A 21,824-nucleotide genomic window follows, 5' to 3' on the forward strand; every position below is an offset into this window, starting at 1 on the left:
CACCTAGTTGATAGGGTTGCCACCTGACTCTCTCTCTTTCTGCAGTTTTGGCCTGTGTGTGTGGGGGGTGGGGGCTTGAAAATGGTAAATGCAGTGATGTTTTACAAGAAAAAAAATATTTTCTGACTTTTCTCTAAATGTCACAGAAATCTTTGATACTACATTCAAGTTATCTTAACATATAAACTATTATAAATAACTTTTAAAGCTTAGCAGTTCAATATTGTGTTGCTGCTTATGTAAATTTGTGAGAAGAACTGACAGTTACCTTTAAACCCCTGACTGATCTAATTCCTTTTTTTTTGCTATGAAAGGGGAATGTTAAGTTTTCCTCCCCTCTGCAATAAAAACAGTGGAAAACAGTTTCACAGCTTTCTGTCTTTTTTATATCAGCTGCTGTGTTCCTGATATTAACAGGATTAACTGCCCATCTAAGATTGACAGCAGTACCCGACAGGGTAAACAACAGATTTAACTGTGTCTATGATATGTCATGCAGCTGGAGACGAATTTCTCTGCAAAGTATGTGAGAAGTTGAATTAAAAAAAAAAAGTAGGTGGACTTTCCCTTCCTTTGACTCCAATGCAAGGAAATAACAGTTTTAAAAAGTACAAGCAGGTTTCTGGTACCTGCACAATGCTGGAACCATATTATAAGGAGAAAAGAAACCTAACAATTGAGTTGAACTGTATGAGAGGGTAGAGTTTTCCTTTAATGCACAAAATAACATTGAAAATAAAAGAATATCAGAGGCTGTGTGCCTTGTGCAAAACTGCACATCATAACAGAACAGTGTACATTGCAGGAAAGTTCTAAAATGAAAAAAATAAGTTATGGGAAACAAGTACACTGATGTTGGTATCAATTTTATATACGGGTAGGAGGTGGCATAATGGTTAAGGTGTTTACCTTACAGTCAAAGGGTTCAGGGTTTGATTCTCATCTGGGGTAATTGGCTAGGCTTAAAGTGACCCACAAGGGCAGTTAACCTAGTAACTAATCTATGAACCTAAAAGAAGACAAAGGTAGTAAAGAAACATAAAGGTGTCATATAGCTAATATACTAAAATGTTAAATAGCTTGTACTTCTTTAAATGTGATGCCTGTGTTTAACTTCTTATTCTTCTTCTTTCGGCTTTTCCCAGTTATGGGGTCGCCACAGCGGATCACCTGATTCCATTTCTTCCTGTCCTCTGCATCTTGCTCTGTAACACCAACCACCTGCATGTCCTCTCTAACCAGATCCATAAACCTTATCTTCGGCCTTCCTCTTTTCCTCTTACTTGGCAGCTTCATCCTTAGCATCTTTTTCCCAATATACCCAGCATCCCTCCTCAGCACATGTCCAAACCAATGCAATCTCGCCTCTCTGGCTTTGTCTCCAAACTGTCCAACCTGGGCTGACCCTCTAATATACTTATTCCTAATCCTGTCTACCCTCGTCACACCCAGTGCAAATCTTAGCATCTTTAACTCTGCCACATCCAGTTCTGACTCTCGCCTTTTTGTCAATGCCACTGTCTCCAACCCATATAACATAGCTGGTCTCACTACCCTTTTGTAGACCTTCCCTTTCATTCTTACTGGTACTCGTCTGTTACAAATCACTCTACACTGTTTCTAATAAGGAAGCAATCTGATCAAGTTCAGCTTTTTATATTACAAGGGCTAGAACTACATATCTGCTTTTTATCACCTTCTAATGACACCATCACCTTTTGAAACAGAGTCATACATTTGCAAATGCACTTAATTCTTAAACATGCCTCAGCATAAAGCATTAACAATCACAGTTTAAATTTACTTTATTTAAACCAAATGTTTTATTCCACTTTGCCTTGCTGCATGCTGAATATCAACCTCCAACTGGCCCATTCATTCTCCCATCATCAAGGGTCAGGATCAGGTTCAGACAGAAAACTGATCTTCTTAAAGTGGATTTGACAAAAGCTTTTGATTATTTGAATACATCATTTATATATAGGGTACTTAGGTATTATAAGTTATCTTATGACATCATGTCCATTATTAAAATTATGTATAATAAATCATTTGCATATTTTACAAATAGTGGATTGGAATCTCCAAGGATTATGATAAAAACTAGTAAAAGACAAGGATGTCCCATGTCATTTACTCTTTCTGTTCTAGCAATGAATCATTTACTGTTTAAAATAGAAGATGTAGTATCTGGGCTTATCATAATGCAATTGTGAGTAATACTTCATATGCTAATTATTTAATGATTATTGCAAAAGTATTTTCTGACTATATTAAAATATTAACGGATATTTTTGATAAAGCTAAGAATTTAGATGAAGTCATAATAATAAATTATTAAAAACCTAATTACATATAGTTATAAAAGATTGTTTTCAATTCAAGTTAACTTATTCCCATGGTTCAGGAATGTACTTTTTAGGATTAACATATTCCTTTAATTATGCGCAATCTTGTAATATAACTAGTGATAAGTATTCTGATAAAGTTTTATCTATATTGACACTTTCATAAAATAAATCCTTTCAATAATAAGTAGGGTATTATAAAAATGATGATCCTTCTTATATGTTTATTAATTTTTCAGAATTTAATAATGTTTTCTTCTATCTCATGGTGTAATAAAGTAAAAAATGACATTTACTAAATTTCTATGGAAAGTAGGATCACCATGGATACCTTGGGAAGTCATTGTTGTGAAAATTAATCAAGGTGGTTTATCTTCCCCAGATATTTATATTTATATAAGTGCCGATGCATTTGTTAATATTTTTTAAAATGCAATATAGTGAGAAAACCTATTTATAAAACTATTTACTTATTTAATCAGTCCAGGTAATAGATGTCTGATATGGATGATACATGGTCAAGTTGAGATAATCTCCTTTAATAATTATTCCATATCTTATTAATCTAGAGTGTTATATATTGCTAAGTGCATAGAAATTTCTTGGGAAACACTTCAGATCAAATAATATTTTCTTTCAGTACGGCATTATGTGGGTGGTATTGCTTCTTCTTCTTGGAGAGATGATTTCAGAAGCAAACAAAAGGTTATGGGCATCTTGAAGGGCCTATTTAAGAGAGTTTCTTTATTTTTGTAAAGCCTATTTGTATATTTTATTAAATATATTTTCACAGGGATATCCAAACACCTGTCTATGGCTATAAGCTGGGTTTTACTATGTCTAAGAATTTGTTCATCAGAAAGCAGAAATGTGAAACGTATTTAGTAACCCCCTTTAGCAAGGAATTTTGGTTAAAAATTAGGAAGGCAGCTACGGCTGGGCACAAGTTAATACATAACAGATTTATTCATAGGTTCATAGGTTCATAGGTTCATACTAGGCTATCTGCCCGAGGGCATTTACAAGCCTAGCCCATCGTTTTGTGGCTTACGCCACCCCTTTAGTATGGGGAACTATACCCATTATTTTGCTGTGCCTCTGTCGAGCAGTGACACTGAGGTAATCCCTGGGGTATATCTGCGATCTCCCATCCATTGGTCAAGATTTCTCTTGAACAAGGCCAGCGAGGTGCTCTGCCTCACATGTACCGGGATTTTGTTCCACAGCATAGGGAGTCTTTGGGTGATGAATCTATCCCTCCAGCACGTCCTATTAATAGCCGTGTCGAGGTTTAAGTCTCCGCCCTTGTGGCTCTGACGGATCTAGATTTTTGAGGTGAAGCATATTCATCAAATCTGGGTTTGACATGGCCTTGTATGTTAGGCAAAGGTCACCTCTGAGCAAGCGTGGCGACTGAATAGAGCTGGAGTTCTTTCAGTCGGGCAGCATAGGACAGATTTTGAGACCCTTTATCCTTTTGGTGAGGAACTTTGTGGCCTCTCCAGCTGCTGCAAGTGTCGGGTCAGATACATTCCGAATGGGGCATTGTACTCAATCATTGGTCTGATGAGTGATGAGTAAAGGGAGACTATGACCTCCCTTGATCTAGATGAGAATCCCTTCATGATAAGGTGGGCAATGTAGAAGGTCTTCCTAACTACTTTAGCTACATGGGTGTCGAATGACAGACTACTATCAACCTGGGTCCCCAGGTCCCTGATAACTTCTTCTGTGCTCAGTGGGTTGCCACCTATTTGGTAGCTAGGGTAACCTTGTTTTTCCCGAAGGGTATGACTATGCATTTTTTGGCATTTAACTTTAGGCCGTGGCTCTGGCACCAGTTATCCGTTTCTGTGAGACCCTTCTGAAGGATATCTGTGTCAGATGTGTGTTCTACTATGGCGCCCAGTTTGCAGTCATCTGCAAACTTTGTCAGCCATAACCCTCCTGTGTTTGCTTGTACTTCGGAAAAGTAAATGCCAAACAAGAGTGGGCCCAGGACTGAGCCCTGTGGGACACCACTTGTGACAGGCTTTGAGTCTGACATGGCGCCAGCAACTCTGACCCTGTGGGTTCTGTCACTCAGCCAGTTTGCAACCCATCTTGTGATGTATGGGTTAACATTTAAGCTGATGAGTTTTTCAATGATACCCGAGTGGGGTATTGTATCAAGGCCTTAGCCAGATCGAGGTAGGCTGTATGGACTGCCTTTCCCTCATCAATGGCTTTGGTGACTGTTTCAAAAAGTCAACCAAGTTTAAAAGGCATGATCTGCCTTTGACAAAGCCAAACTGGGTTGGATCCAAAGTCTGCAAATTCCCTATGTCTTTATTTATGAGGTCCATTATGATCCTCTCCATGGCTTTGCAGATAAGGCTTGTCAAGCTAATGGGCGGTAATTTCCAGGGTCGGTGGAGGCACCGCCTTTGTGAAGTGGGACCACAGTTGCAGTGCGCCACTCCCTGGGTACGTATCCAGAGGTAAGACTTTGATTAAACAGCTGTCCTAGCTGTGGGTTTAATTCCTTATTGAGTTCGTGGAGCACACAGCCGGGGACACCATCAGGTCCCATGGATGCTGTGTTTTTTGCTTTGGAGAGAGCAGTTCTCACTTGGGCGCTGGAGATGTTTGGGGGGCTGCAATCGTTTGGTATAGATATCTCTCCTTTTGGGGGGGGGAGAAGTTTGCACTGAACCTGTCAGCCAGTATGTTGGCAATGTCTGTAGGATCAGTAATCTTCACATTATTTTGAACTAGTTCTGAGCATATCTGGGAGTTTCCTCCTAGGTTTCTAACATAGCTAAAGAAGGCCTTATGATTGTCTTTTGAGTCTTTAGCTATTTTTCTCTCGAAATTTGCTTTGGATGATTTTATGAGAGCTCTTAGTTTTTACTTATAGTGATCAAGGGTGTCTTACCTTTTAAGGATTTTGCTCTATCTTGTAGTAGCTTCCTCCTTTTGTTGTAGAGTTTGTTTATGGCTGGGGTCCACCAGACTGGACGCTTGCCTTTGGTACAAAGAGTCTTTGTTTTGCTTGGGATTGCCTTATCCATGCAGTCCTGCAGGTGCTGGTAGAAGGCATTTGTAAGTGATTCAGCGGCTTGAGTACTGTTTTCCGCCGGCTCGGGGCCTTAAAGGAGACCACACTAGTCTTTAGAAGTGTGAAGTCGGCTTTTGAGAAGTTCTTTACTGTGGTCTTTTTTATTTCAGGTGGGGGTGGGATGAGGACCTCCAGCGAGATTAGTTTGTGATCTGATCTCACCAGTGAGGGGTATACTTCGGTGTTGAACATTGTGCTCCCATGTTCGTGATGATGAGATCAAGTATGTTATCTCCTCTTGTGGGGATGGTGACTAGTTGTTCCATGGCATTTGAGTTTATGAATTCCAGGAACTTTTGGGCTAGGGTGCTTGGGCTTGAGTAGTGTTCCCAGTCTATATTAGGGTAATTGAAGTCACCTAGTATGATGGTGTTTGGTGATACATTTATCCCCTCTAGTGTTTTCAGGAAGGCCATGTGAGGTTCCTGAGTTTGTGAGGGTGGCCTGTAACATGCTACAATTTGCAGAGCAGTCTTGCCTACGGTTAATTGCACCTGGATGGTCTCCGATGCATCATGCGTTGCCACCAGTCTTGAGGTGTGGGTGTCCTTGATGAATATGGATACCCCTCCTTTCTTGGTATTGTCCGGATTTTGGGGCCGGAACGCATGATATGAGGTAAAACCTGATAGCGCTGGGGTGCTCTCAGGAGCCTTGAACCAGGTTTCTGTCACAGCACAGACATCGATGTTCTCCATACTGAGAAGGACCTCGAGTGCGTGCATTTTGAGATTTAGACTTCTGGCATTGAGCAGCATTACCCTTAGTTTTTTTCCTTTTTGTGTTCTAGGGTGGTAGGTTTAGAATTTGAGCCTTGCCTAAAAAGGCACTATGGGGTGGCAAGAGCCTTTGCCAATATCCGAATCCCAGGGTGACAGGTGCAAGCCGTCCCTTGGCAGCGTGGCTTGTCCAGCATGTCATCCCAGGCAGACAGACACTGGATCCCCTTTGAATGACACCAGTGTTTAAGCCAATTGTTAAAGCTGATCATCTTATCTCTGTATTGTGGCATCATTCTTGGTGAAGGTAGGATACTGCTCAAGGTCAGGGTCATACCTGCCTGGGCTACATAATCAGAGAGCTCCTCAATGTCTCTTTTCATGTAGTCCAAGGAGGTGCGTCTCAGGTCGTTTACACCAGCGTGGACAATGACTGAGTCATATTTGTACCTGCTGTTGAGAGACCTGAGTGCTTGCATTATGTGGCGGATTCTAGCGCCCGACAGGCAGCTTACTGTGACCTTCTCCTTACTCAGTCTGGTGAGCGGGACGACAGTGTGTCTGACTATGGAGTCACCAATGACTAGTGTGTCTGGCATTGTGTTTGGCCTTAAGGGCTGTGACTGTTTGACACTCTGACTGTGAGGTCTATGTGTTGCAGGTGTTGTGTTCTGTGGTGGTGGTTGTTTGGGTGTCTGCTTTGGTGGCCTCTGCTGTTTTGGTAGATTTTTGATCAGAGCCTCCGAGTATGTCTTTGTGTGTTTATGTGTATGATTTGAGGTTGTAATGGTACTATGTGAGACTGGGTCTATAGTGTGTGTGGTAACCTTCTCCTCCTGGCTGGTCTTGCCAGTCCTATGTTGAGAGAGCTCAGCCTCCAGTTTGGCCGTATAGTTGCATCTCTCGCATGTATTTGTGTTTTGTGGGAGGAGGAGAGGGTTGTCTGTGTACATGAGGCAATTGTAACATTGCCTCAATATTCCCAGGTTCACCAGCTGAGCAGGAGAGGACACTAGCAACTGATCCCTCGACATGCTAGAAGGATAGACAAAAAACTTTAAAAAAGATTCCGGGGGACGTGGGTGACCAAGAAATGGGGGTTGCCTTTTTGGGGTACTATCTATGACAAGAGTGCCGTATCAAGGTAATAAGTACTGTAGGAGCAAGTGCTAGGTTTAACGGATAGAGAATAGTCTACTTGGAGTCAAGTAGAGATGATCTTTTTAGTTATAGGATGCGCTGATTTGATCAGTAGTATAGTTCGAGGAAGGTAGTTTTAAGGGAAAATTTGAAGAGTGGACTTTAGGTAGCCTGAATAGTTTAAACCTGCTTAACCGGCACTGCCCTAGTGTGCAACAGTGGCAGCTCCGCGCTAAATCAAGGCTTAAATCAGCTAATTACGCTAATTAGCCAAAGCGTGTTTTATAGCAGGGGCTGGAAAAGACAGGAAATGACCCAAAATGGCCAATAAACTACAAGTTACTGCCTTAAACCACTCCTCTGAGGACAAACAGGCAGCTCAGTACTCCCTACTCCCACTAGTGAGTAAAGAAACTACCCCTTGACCAAACAAGGAAAATGGAGAAAACAGGAACCAAGACAAAGCCCAGGGATCAGCAAAATCTGGTCTCTGGAACACTAGTTAGGAAAGTATGGAAAGCAAGGATATTTTTTTGTTTTTTTCAAGCTTTTTTTACAGAAAAGCAGAAAACACAATAAATGCTATGATTTTCGATTAAATGCTATCAAAAGCTAGTACACTTGAGTGTATTAGCCTGTAGTTTAACTTTTAGGCAAAACTTAAACTAGCAAGTGCAGTAAACAGTTTTAGCTTATAAACACAGTAAAACAGTGCAAACTTTGATAAAATAAGCAGAAACAGTAGTCGAAAGGCACAAAAAGTCGAAAAAGCCAAGAAAAATACTTAAAATCTGGAAAGGTAGTCTTTTCTGGTCTCTGCTGCTAGAGGAACACTGCTGGCCACCACGAGGAGCTGTGCTGAGTTCTCAATAGCTGGAAAAGCCCGCCAAAACGTGCTTTATAGCAGGGGGCTGGAAAAGACAGGAAATGACCCAAAATGGCCAATAAACTACAAGTTACTGCCTTAAACCACTCCTCTGAGGACAAACAGGCAGCTCAGTACTCCCTACTCCCACTAGTGAGTAAAGAAACTACCCCTTGACCAAACAAGGAAAATGGAGAAAACAGGAACCAAGACAAAGCCCAGGGATCAGCAAAATCTGGTCTCTGGAACACTAGTTAGGAAAGTATGGAAAGCAAGGATATTTTTTTGTTTTTTTCAAGTTTTTTTTTACAGAAAAGCAGAAAACACAATAAATGCTATGATTTTCGATTAAATGCTATCAAAAGCTAGTACACTTGAGTGTATTAGCCTGTAGTTTAACTTTTAGGCAAAACTTAAACTAGCAAGTGCAGTAAACAGTTTTAGCTTATAAACACAGTAAAAACAGTGCAAACTTTGATAAAATAAGCAGAAACAGTAGTCGAAAGGCACAAAAAGTCGAAAAAGCCAAGAAAAATACTTAAAATCTGGAAAGGTAGTCTTTTCTGGTCTCTGCTGCTAGAGGAACACTGCTGGCCACCACGAGGAGCTGTGCTGAGTTCTCAATAGCTGGAAAAGCCCGCCAAAACGTGCTTTATAGCAGGGGCTGGAAAAGACAGGAAATGACCCAAAATGGCCAATAAACTACAAGTTACTGCCTTAAACCACTCCTCTGAGGACAAACAGGCAGCTCAGTACTCCCTACTCCCACTAGTGAGTAAAGAAACTACCCTTGACCAAACAAGGAAAATGGAGAAAACAGGAACCAAGACAAAGCCCAGGGATCAGCAAAATCTGGTCTCTGGAACACTAGTTAGGAAAGTATGGAAAGCAAGGATATTTTTTTGTTTTTCAAGTTTTTTTTACAGAAAAGCAGAAAACACAATAAATGCTATGATTTTCGATTAAATGCTATCAAAAGCTAGTACACTTGAGTGTATTAGCCTGTAGTTTAACTTTTAGGCAAAACTTAAACTAGCAAGTGCAGTAAACAGTTTTAGCTTATAAACACAGGAAAAACAGTGCAAACTTTGATAAAATAAGCAGAAACAGTAGTCGAAAGGCACAAAAAGTCGAAAAAAGCCAAGAAAAATACTTAAAATCTGGAAAGGTAGTCTTTTCTGGTCTCTAAGATTCTCTTTAGTATGCATTATACCCCAAATAGGTTACATATAATGAATGTATCTACAAATGATCACTGATGACACTGCAAACCACCTAATGCAAATCATTGGTATTGTTGGTGGCCCTGTCCTCAAGTATATGATTGTTGGATGAAAACATGTGGCCAGATTATTTTTTTTTTTTTAAGGATATGACTTTATTACCCCAGTTATTCCTGTTAGATATGATAAAGACACTTCTAAAAGGTCAGTAAAAAATTTATTTTGGACAGCTGGAAGGCTGCACCTATACCCACATTTTCAATGGCAGAATGTAGCTCTCTTTATATAATCTATGTACATGCCCATGGATGATCTGAATGAGCTTTATAGTGTTTGTTAGTTTTTTCTTTTCTCATTCTTTCTCGATCTGAATTTTTGTAGCCCGGTTTTGTGCATTTTTTTCTATTTCATTCTTTTCTTTATCTTTATTTTTTATCTGCTTTTCTATGTTTGAATTGTGCTTGATATTATATTGTTGTTATATATGGTTTTAATTATGTAAATGAAACTGATAACACAGCCTTTTTAAAAAGTGATATTTTGTGAGTTATGAGTCCTGTCTTTTATGTCCCTAGTTTGTACAGTTTAGATATTTAGAGAAGTTGACAAAAAAATCCTAAAACAAAGATACAATAGTAGACAGTATGTGTGGACCCTTAGGACTGCAAAAGGCTCAGTAGACTTATGGCCCCAGGAAAGCAAAATAATACAACCTTATACGACAGTACAAAGTTAAAGAGCTGTGAATTTTTAGTTGAATAGTTTATTTTTAGTGGGTGTGAAGTACCAACAAGTCCTACAGGCACCTTGTTCTATGTGCTTTCCTTAGCAAAAGACTTTCAGATGTAATAGCTAAAATAATGCAAGATGAAAGGAGATGAATGCCTACAGAAGTTTCACAAGATTTCATTTAGCCCCAAAATGATGCACACTGAAGAAGCTGATTATGACAGAAAGTCCACAGAGGATAGCAAACTGCTTAGGCATGCTTTTTAAATATGTGAATGTGTGGGGATCATTTCCTAGGGAGGAAAATACGCAGTAAGGAAAACTGCTGTGATTACGACATAAATGCCCTTTAATTACTTTCTATTCTGAGATCATCACTATCACTAAATAAAGGGCTTAACAGCTCTTACGGCTAGTCTGTTCAGAATAGTGATTTGTGCCATTATCCCTTTGAGCAGTATTTGAATACTCCCTTCTTTAAAAAGAGTTTCATATGATGCCTTTATTAATCAATGTTTAGTGATGTTTACTATGATTTTACTATTTTTATCTTTAGATTTTAAAAAATGTATTCTAACAAGTAGTTTTTGCTTTGGTTTATGTATCAGTCAGCTTTTGTGGTGACCTGTGGAGGTTCATCACACTAGTTCAGTAAGCAGAATGAAATTTATGCAAAACGTCTGAATCATTTTCTACAGAAATAAGGATGACAGAAAATTCTCTGAAGAAGCAGCCAAAAGCAGTTATGCCTTATTTAGTATAGCAGGTTTATTGCTGGCACTTACAATTAAGCTGTTATTCTGATTGCTGTTGGATGGTTTCATATATCCATTGCACAATATTTGCTGCAGTGCTGCTCCCTCTACTGTTTATAAATTAATTGATCTGCATACTCCTATTTTAAACCCTTACTTATTTAGATTTCGCATTCAAGTCAATGATTCAATCTTTATTTAAGTGCTAAATCCTGAACAGTTTTTGTTTATCATGTTAACACATAACTCACTCTCTCTCTCTCTCTCTATATATATATATATATATATATATATATTACTATAATTCATTTATGCATTAATATATAATGCACTAAACCTTGCAAATAAATGTAAATGAATGTGTGAACATTTTCCGTTAAAAATCAGCAGATAAGAACAAATTAATATAAATATTTAGTCTAAAGTAAAAATACATAAAAAACAAATATAAACAAATCAGCAGTCACTTAAATAACAAATAAGGGTCAAACAAAGTTAGTAGTTAGGTAGGCAGTAAAACTAGGAAAAAAAACAAGCAATGCCTGCCTGTAAATTTGAAAATGAAATAATACCAATAATTGTAGATGTATAAAAAATATTCAGTCAATCCACTCATCATTCAATCAACAAGTGCAGAGGGTTACTTGAAGACTAAACAGTCCTGGCAGCAATCATTCCCTTGTTTTTCCTTAACATCAGCATTTATATAACACACACAGTTGTGAAAATAAAAGTTTGAGCCCAAAGAGAAGGGACTCACAATGGTCTGAAAAGAGATATAATACTCTGTCTGCAAAGTTCATGTAAGTCTGCAGAAAACCAGTCACATTCCAGTCATCCATAGAGAAACTAGCAAAGTAATCTAATGGCAGGACAGTTTTTTGTAAGATTAGAGCAGTGACAAAAGATGGCAATCATCCCAAAGCTACTTGACTAGCTAAGTTTGAATGGCAAGAATCTTTACTCAGACCAACATACAAAGCAGTAAAAAAACAATCACGAGTCTCTCAAGTAACAGCATGTTAGAAATATTACAAATATTGTTTCATCCAAGACCATAACAAAAATTCTGATTGATTAAGTCCATTGCACATGAGTTAATGCAGTAAAATAAAATACACTTTCAAATATAATCCTTGGAAATTTGGGATAAATGAAAGTCAGAAAACAAAAATAAAAGAATATCCAGATGTTTAGTCCAACTTAGGCAGAAAAACAAATGCATTCAAATTTGCAGTTACATAATAAAAAATCCTAAAACAAAGATATAATAGCAGCCAGTGCATATGCGAACCCTGATCAAAGCATGTAATGTATTCATTGTTGCAGTCATCACTTTTGGGTTATCTGCTTGCAGTAGCCCTCAGTCAGCCTGATTAACAAAGTCTTGAGTCCTGCATTGGTTGCTGTCGCTTCTTCCATGATGTCAGGTCGTCAGGGGTATAAAATACGCAGCCAACGCCATTACATCAGTTTTTCTTGCCCCAGATGTCAGGTGCTCTTTAATGGGAAGCAATTAAATCTATAAATATACAAGTTTATACCTCCAACAAAAAAGTAAATACACCAAAAAGCTTTTGAAGACAGCAAAAGAAAGTAGAGGTATATCCAAAAAAAGAAGGGGGCTGGAGGGAGCGTAACCAGGACTGCAACATTGAATACACTCGAACACCTACATTTATGGTAAGTGTACACAACTGTACTATGTTCTTCATGTTTCACTGTTGCAGTCATCACTTTTGGGTAGATTACCAAAGCTAAGGATGGGAGGAGGAATTTAAATAGAATTAGGACCAGCTAAAAGGCCCTGCAAGACTGCAGTGGCAAAGCCAGCTCTGGATTTAGAGAAAATTGGTAGATGGTAATGCCTGGAGAAAGTATGTACAGAACTCCAGGTAGCAGCTTCTAGGATATCCCTGGTTGGGACACCTCTGAGAAAAGCTGTAGAGGTAGATGCAGCACTGGTAGAGTGGGGTCTGATCCCCTGTGGGATAGGTTTTCCATGGTGTTTGTAGCAGAAATGAATGCAATGGCCTATCCATTTGGAAATGGTTTGCTTTGAAATAGCCTTCCCCTCTGCCCCTGCAGCAAATGCCACCAGCAGCTGATCAGATTTCCTTTGAGGTTTAGTTCTGTCCAAGTAGAATCTAAGTTGTCTGTGCATGTCTAAGGAGTGCAGAATCCATTCCCCTTTGTTCTGTGGATTAGGAAAGAAGGTTGGCAAATGTATGAACTGATTAAGGGCCACACTGGATACCATCTTGGGCATGAAGGAGGGATTGGTCCTGAGGGACACCCTGTCCACATGAAAGATGATGAAAGGCTCCACTGCCATGACGGCCTGTAATTCAGATACCCTTCTTGCTGAAGTGATTGCTAAAAGGAAAGCTGTTTTCCAAGAAAGGAATTTTAAGTCTGCAGTGGCAGCTGGCTCAAAAGGAAGAAGGGTGAGCTTTTCCAATACAAAGATGAGGTCCCAGGCTGGAGTTGGAGCTCTCCTGGGTGGTCATAGATTTTTAGCCCCTCTGAGGAACTGCTTAAGCAGTGGATGAGAGAAGAGGGGTGGTTCTGTGTTATAATGAGCTGAGATGCCTGAGGCGTGAATTTTGATGGAGGAGAAAGACAGGCCCTTATGAAGCATCTCAATTAAGTATTGTAAAATCTGAGGTAAATTGGGCACTGTTGTGCTCATCCCTTGAGATTGGTTCCAGGCACAGAATCTTTTCCATTTTTCAGCATAAGACTTTCTGGTACTAGGCCTCCTTGCCTATAAAATGATATCCATCACTGGTTTACTGAGGGATGATAAAGGAGAAATTATGTAAATTAGCCAGGCTGCTAGATTCAGTGTTTGAAGCTGAGGGTGCAGAATTTGGTTCTCCTGCTAAGACAATAGAGTAGGAGTCTGAGGCAGGTGCCATGGGGCCCACAGTGACACACTGCACAAGAGGGGGTACCAGTGTTGGCGTGGCCAGTCTGGTGCAATCAAAATCGTCCTTGGTTTCTCTTGTTTGATCTTTAGTAGTACTTTGTAGAGCAGAGGCAGAGGAGGAAAGGCATAAACACTGCACCAGAGGGGGTACCAGTGTTGGCGTGGCCAGTCTGGTGCAATCAAAATTGTCCTTGGTTTGTCTTGTTTGATCTTTAGTAGTATTTTGGAGAGCAGAGGCAGAGGAGGAAAGGCATAAACTGATAGGTTTTTCCACTGAAGGACAGAGCATCCACTTTCCAAGCTTGTTTGTGGGGAGTCCTTGTGCAGAATTTGTCCAACTGATAGTTTTGGGGGGAGGCAAACAGGTCTATATCTGGGTTCCCCCATTTGCTTGTCAACATGTTGAAAATCCTTGGTTTCAGTTTCCACTCGTGTGGGTCCATGAGGTTTCTGCTTAGTTCGTCTGCCAGTGTATTTAGTTTTCCTGGCAGAAATTGAGCTTGTAAATGTCCTTGATAGCTCAGGGCTGTGTTCCACAATGCCATGTCTAGTCTACAGAGGGGGTAAGAATGTGCACCCCCCTGCTTGTTTATGTACTACATAATAGTGGTGTTGTCCATCTTTATAATTAATTGTCCTGGAAGAATGTGGTCCTTGAAGGCTGTCAGAGCATTCTGTACAGCTAACATTTCTTTTTGATTGATATGCAGGTGCATTTGGTTCCATTTGCCCTGAATGCACTTCCCTGCCAGGTGGGCCCCCCATGCATAGTCTGATGCATCTGTTGTTAAGGTTTGGGTGGCAGGGGATAGTGTGAATGGTAGTCCCCTGTTTTGGTGGCAGTCCTCTGCCCACCAAAGGAACTCTAGGCGTAGGCAAGGTATGATAGGAATCATTGCTTCTAGATCCTGTGAATGTTGGCACCATAGGCTTTTGAGATACCATTGCAGTTTCCTCATATGCAGCCTTGCATATGGAATTAGGAGGCTGCAGGAGGCCATGAACCCCAAGGCTTGCAGTATTTGCCTTGCAGATAACTCAGTTTTTGTGGCCACTAGTTTGAAGAAGGTTCTCAAATTAATCCGTTTCTCTGGTGTGAGGAAAGCCATCTGGGTACTTGTATTCAAGCTTGCTCCCAGGAATATAATTTGTTGACAGGGTACCAGGTGTGATTTCTTCTCATTTAAGGTGTACCCCAGACAAGTCAGTACTCTTTGAACAAGGCCAGATGATTCAATAGTATGTCTTGGCTTTCTGCCTGAATTAGACAATCATCCAGATATGGGTATATTTGAATATTTCTTTGCCTGCAGAATGCAATGACTGGAGCTAGGCACTTTGTGAATACCCTGGGCACAGTAGATAAGACAAAGGGCAGTGCAGAGAACTGATAGTGCATGTAGCCTGCTTTGAAGTGTAGGTATTTTCTGCAAGACTCCCTGATAGGGATGTGCAGGTATGCTTCTTTTAAGTCTAGTGTTGCCAACCATGCATCTTTGCCTAGCATAGGAAGCAGCTGGTAAATAGTTAGCATCTTGAATTTTGGAATCACCAGAAAGATATTTAGAGTAGAAAGGTCCAGGATAGGATGCCATGTATTGTCTTTTCTGGGTACCAGGAAAAGCCTCGAATAGGACCCTTGTCCCTTTTCCTCTTCTGGTACCAACTGAATAGCCCCCATGCTTAAGAGAGAGCGCACTTGATTTTGGCCCTCTGCCCACTGAATTGGGGGTAGATCTGGCCACCTGCTTGGTGTTGGTAAGGTGTGGAAGTGAGATCTGTATCCTTAGGACACTATATTTAAAACCCATTTGTCCTGGGTAATGAGTTCCCAGTTTCTGGCCTGCAGACCAATCTTTCCACCTACAGGAGCATTCAGTTGAGAAGTGCTTGGAAGTTTTAAATCAAGTCATTGAGACAGTTTTTAATAGGGTTTGGGTGCAGAAACCCCCCACTGCTTAGTCTTGTGTGTCCCCTGGGACTGAAACCTGGGGTTTCTGCTATGCCTGGGTTTGGCTTGAGAAGACTTTGAAGAAGCTGGAAGGGACCACTTCTTAGAGGGTCAGTGCCTACTAAATCTAGGAGGCTGAACTTGTAAGAAATCTTTAACAGTTTGCATAGATTTAGCTTTATCTTCCTTCTTTTTAAGAACTTCCTCAGCCTTGTTGCCAAACAGGCGGTCCTGATTTAAGGGAGCATCCAACAATTTAGTTTTAACATGATCAAGTAAAGATTGCTCCTTAAGCCAAGCATGCCTTCTGAGCACAGAACCAGTAACAGCAGCTCTGCAAGAGGCCTCTAAAGAATCAAATCCACATTGCAAAGTATGTTTTCCAACCTGTTCAGCAGAATGCATTAAATCCTGTAATTCTTTATTTTCTGCAAAGTCAGGAATCAACATCATTTTCTGTTTAAGCAATCCAATAACATGTTGCTGATACTTTAACATATGAAACTGGCAGTTTAAAGCCCCAATGGCCAAGGCTGCCGAAGTGTAAACCTTCTTACCCCATCTATCCAGCGCCCTGGAGTCTCTATCAGAAGGGGTAGGATTTTTAGCAGTAGAAGCCTTAATGCCCTTGGGTCCCTGTGAAATAGTCTCTGGATCCGCAAAAGGATTTTTAAAAGGGAACTTGTGTGAATCAGGAACTCTGTAATATCTGTCAGGTTTTCTGGGAGCAGGAGGCAAAGAATCAGGGGCCAAACTTGATTCCGAAGAAGTATCATCAACACTGTCTAGTACAGGAGGAATAGCTAAAGGCCTATGCTGAGGCAGGAGTAAGAAATCCCTAAGCATCTTTTTTGAATCAGAAAATTCCTGGCTTTCCCAGTGGAAATGCTCCCTTAGAGTATGTAAGGTTTCACCAAAACAGAAATCCTCTGCAGGAGAAGCAGAGGGAATAGAGACCTCTGCATCAGAATCCTCATAAGTAGATAAAGGTAAATCCAGATCATCAGAAGAATCAGAAAAATCAGAATCCTTGTCAAAAGATTCATAAACAACTTCAGTCCTAGGTCTTCTAGAAGGGGGAGGCTGGCTTCCCCTGATTAGAGTTATAAGATCTTCAGCTATTCTTATCATTTGTTTTTTAGGCATAGAGCCCTGGGCATGCAGCCTGGGCATCGTTTTTTTAGGCATGGTTCGAGATTTAGGCCTAAAAGAAGGCGGATGCATCGGTTTAATATGCAAGTCCATAGGCCTGAATACACCCTCAGAAGCCGGTGCCTGCAGAGCGGCTCCGGACCCATCCAAGGTAGAGACATCTGCAGGTTCCATAGTTGAAGCATCTTGCGGCATACTGGACTCCGAATGGGTCTCAATAGAGGCCTGCGAATCAGAAGTAGTGGGTATCAGGGGCTGTGAAAGCACCTCACTGAGTACCGGCGAACTGGCAACTGGCTTAGGAGAAGTATTGTCAACAGTTTTTGACCTTGGCAGCTTGTCTCTGTCTTTATCCTTGCATTTTTTTTGGAATCCAGGTAGTTGGATGGCTAACCGACGACATTTCTGGATAATTAAACTGAGAACTGAAATATTTAGAGGTGAAAATATACTGACGATGGATAGTGTGCTGATTAAATAAAGCACAAAACCGACAGCACATCGTGGTCAGGGCCTAGGCAAAGAATACAGTACGAATGAAAATCTTTATGAGGTATTTGCTTTCCGCAAGTAATGCAATTATTAACTTTTACTGACATCGGTAAGGATCAAGAAAAAGTTTCCCCAATGGGGTACTTAGCTTTAGTTGAAGACTTCGGTTCTGAAACTCGAAAACGAAAATTTCAGAAGTCGGCCGACCGGCACTTGCGAACTGCTTCTGCTTCAGGCACCGCACGGCAAGAAATACTGATGTAATGGTGTCGGCTGCCTGTTGTATACCCCTGATGACCTGACGTCATGGAAGAAGGGACAGCAACCGATGCAAGACCCAAGACTTTTGTTAATCAGGCTGACTGAGGGCTACTGCAAGCAGATAACCCAAAAGTGATGACTGCAACAGTGAAACATGAAGAACATCAATTAAATAATAGAAATAACTATACAGGTAAAACAACACATTCTGTCTATTCACTTTTATAAAATTACTAACCTGCAGCAATCCACGTGAGGTATTTTATGACCCTAGAAACACTCACTCCAGAAATACTTCCTTGGATTTCTTGCAGACAGTCTTTACAAGGTAGAAAATAACATCCACAGCTTTGGAAATACATATTTGAGCCTAAAGAGGATACACAGACAGCACCCAAAAAAGCCAGCCAGTATTCTACCAACAACAGTCAAATTAATGAATGTAGTAAATTTGTAGAACTCCAATCACAGTAGTCGAGTCTTAGCTCCAGAAGAAATTAGCCAAGCAAATAACATGCCTCTTTGTAGACCCTACAGGTTGTTGAGGGGAGATTTATGCTTGGCATACAAGGCATTGTCAGACTGTGCTTTGATGGACCTCATGCATAGCGCAAAACAAAAAGTACCAGAATTGCCCATTCAAAAGACAAACCTTGCCTGTGATATAAACAGGACCTGCTGGAGAGATAGGTATGTATCCCAGAGACTATCGCTCCTATAGAACAGACTCCCCATCCATGTGAAGCATAATTCATCCCTAACCTAATTCAAGTGTAACTTTGACAAATGGATGGGGAACAAGAAAAAAAATCAGGAACAGCAAGATAGTCTCTGGTATGCTTAACCAATCAAGTTAAATTAGCAACCTAGTTAGGTGGGACCAAATGAATGTTTGAAAAAGTACTGCTGAGGCCATCAATGTAACAAGTAGTCTAGGTTTCTGTGAAAAAAACTCCGTAATAAAAATGGAACGATAAAGCAAGTGCACAGGTGTCACTAATGATGAAACAAAAGCATTGACATGAAATAGTTTTAAGTTAAAATTCTGAAGGTATAAACCAAAAATGCAGAGTAATGAGTCCAAGTGTGGCCACTGGACCTTGCTGTACTGAATGCGTGTTTTGCTTACAAATGAATTGCCTCAGAGTATGAATAATTACGGCTACTACAATTATTGTGTTGAGTCTCTAATGCATATTGGTAAGGGCAAAACTATTTTTCATATAATAGTACAGGAATACCCCAAAAATAAGACAGCTTTCTCTCTAAATATAGCATAATCCTGATTTTCTCTCAATTTGTATTGCAATTCCTGTTTGTATTATCATAATTTACCTTTAATTTCTCTATAACCTGGCAACAGTTTTTCTAACTATTAAATCGTTGTGATATAACTTGTATCGATGTATAATTTAGTATAATTATTTAAACTGTATTTTTTGCAATATTTTTAGACTGAAAAATTATTATTAAAATATTTTATAATACTTTGGAACTTTTCTCCCTGGGCCTCCACTAAAAATAGGCTTCTACCCAATCAAACTTTTCTGATAATCAAATGTCAATACATAAATAAATAAATAATAAAAACGTCTAATGGCTGTCAGTATGGAAATGTTGTAGGTATCCAATGTTATTTGCTGGGATGCATTTTGAGGTATTTCACTTGGTCTATGAACAAGGAATAAACCCCTGAACCCATTCCTTCCTCCCAAAGTGTGAAACTTCCTATCTATATGTGTGAAGTTAAAGCTGTGTAACAGATATGGGGGAGGGCAGGGTGAAGAAGTCAGTACAGGCTGGCAAAAAATGAAAATGAGGCACTAAGAAAATTACTTTCCATCTCCAGCTTCAAAAAACTTTTAGATCTTTAGTTCCTTATTCTAGCTATATTAAAGTGGTTTACATTTTAGCTGTGAGTAGCTGCAAAGCAAACTGCATAACATTATGCTGTACTAAAACATACCAATTTTTTGCTGATTTGACGCGTGCGGATCACCATAAAAATAATATTTCCACTAAAAGACCCACATGAAAAACTTATTTATATGTGAGTGTGCATCTGTGCGATTGTGTGTGTGTGTATGCAGAATACTGTTCAAAAGCCTTAATGGCATGCATAACAGTAAAAAATAATTTGTTTAGATGGCTTTCTACCTGGATAAGAGATCTCATGTTTGCAAAATGGGTATCCATAGCACCTCCATGTGGAAAATTCTGGTTCATCCTCTTCATTAGCTCAGTAAAGCAACTGAAGGCAAGGGCCTCTGTATAGAAACAAAATAGAAACATTTAAATGCATATATTAGTACTTCTGAACAGCTTTAAACTACTATGTCTTTTGAAGAGGAAAACACAAAATAGGAGTTCATTAAAACATACAAAAACTGTTCTAATCATAAATAAAACCCCACTGAAGCATAGCGTTTATTACCTGAAACTGTAGAACATGTGTAATTTAATGCAATATCTCCAGTTGTATACACCTGCTTTGAACTATGCATTCTAAGTCTGAGATGCAGTGGACAATCAGCTTTAGGGCAAATCACTTTGACTTGACTTTAATCTCAACAAATACTGCCTGTGCTTATTGCATTTAACAATTAATAAGTAGCGCACTCAACGATTTTGTGCTGGAAGACTAGAAGGCTATGTGTTCTATTCCCACTTCAGGTAACTAGATTGGTAAAACAGCAGTGCAGCATCATGGGGTGTTGCACTCCAGAGTGTGTTGTCCTTTAGATGAGATGTTAAACTGATATCTCATCTGCTTAAGTTACTGATAGCTCAGGTGGATGTAAAAGATTTTATTTATTTAGATTTATTGATCAGGAGTGTTCGACTGGACGTAGGTCCATTTTCAGCGGAGGCCCGGGGAGAAAAGCTCCACAGTTAAAATATACAGACAGTAGCTACATTGGATTTACATAGCGATTAACACTTTGATTAACACATCAATTAATTACAAACATAGTTACAGATGAAGAACGTAGTACATCAGTAGACAACTAGAATCTTTATCTGCGAAGTACATAACAGACATTAACAATTTGTACAATAAGAAGTTCCTGCTGTATAATAAGTAGTAGGCTTATGAGCATCTGAGCTTGCTAAAAGATCTCATGGCACCTATCGAAAAGAGTAGTAATTTCCTGATTCCCTGGCCAAATTTCTCTAGTAGCAGAGACACCACCTTGGGTCTCTCTTGAAAAGAGACCATTAGCATAGTGGGACTAACATGGCCAACAAAGGATAAATACCTAATTTATATGATGCACTGTAGATATCATACAAGATGAAAACTGTTTTACAAGAATGCAAAGTGGATATTGTGTAACAGATTTCACAGCCTTATCAGTAGAATATATATTTTTTAAACAATATATCAGTTCACTTAATACTACATGTATGAGTCAAGAAACTGATGCTCATCATTATATCAGTGTTGCAATAGCAATAAAACTATATGGGATGTATCCTGCCAAGGATCAGATATCTGGTCAGGAGAGAAAGCTTTTGCGCACATTCCGTGCAAGGATCAGATGTCTGGCCAGGAGAGAAAGCTATTGCGAACCTCCCTGTGCACAGTACACCTGAGAAAGCATGACAACATGCTGGTATAAAAGCAGAAAATATGGGTGCTAAAATCAGAACTTTCTTGCCATTGAAAATTTCACTCAGACTTGGTCTTCACCATATATTTAGAATTTCAGTGTTTGGCTTGTTCAACTTTTGGGCAGAGAAGTACCCTCTAGGGGACTTTCCTTCCTTTTTTGAAAAAAACTTGTGAGAAATTTTCAATGTCCAGGAGAAAATGAAAGTTTCTGTGTAATCATCAGATACTTATAAAATATTCCTTTACACCTTCTTTGTTTTGTCTAGGAGAGATCCACCTCACCCACTCTGTCAGATTTGCTTGTTGTTTACTCCTAAAACAATCAGAAGTCACCTTAACAGCCTAAACATTTTTCTTGATAATCATTGTTTGAAAGCCCTTAGCAATTCAGCTATGGAGTCAGTTTCAACTTCCTTGGATGTCCCCCTTCTGATCCCAGGGAAATGAATTCTGCACATTAGGCTATTGAAGTGGTTCTGATTTCTCTCTACTGGTCAATGTCAGAAGACTCCTTCATGGCCATGACAGGCTTTATAAGGTA

At 39.7% G+C, this 21,824-nt stretch overlaps 1 protein-coding gene across 1 annotated transcript in view; it reads right to left on the reverse strand.

Moving 5' to 3' along the window:
* SGSM1 (small G protein signaling modulator 1) overlaps positions 1 to 21,824 on the reverse strand; it is a 1,353,076-nt gene that overhangs the window by 45,117 nt on the left and 1,286,135 nt on the right. Inside the window, exon 21 of the mRNA XM_044068489.1 lies at positions 19,825 to 19,934. Within this exon, the coding sequence (XP_043924424.1) occupies positions 19,825 to 19,934 (110 nt within the window). The remainder of the gene's footprint in view (positions 1 to 19,824; positions 19,935 to 21,824) is intronic.

Source organism: Protopterus annectens, chromosome 4.part0 (genome assembly GCF_019279795.1).
Source record: "Protopterus annectens isolate FY-2018-M chromosome 4.part0, PAN1.0, whole genome shotgun sequence".
Lineage (NCBI taxonomy): Eukaryota > Metazoa > Chordata > Ceratodontiformes > Protopteridae > Protopterus > Protopterus annectens.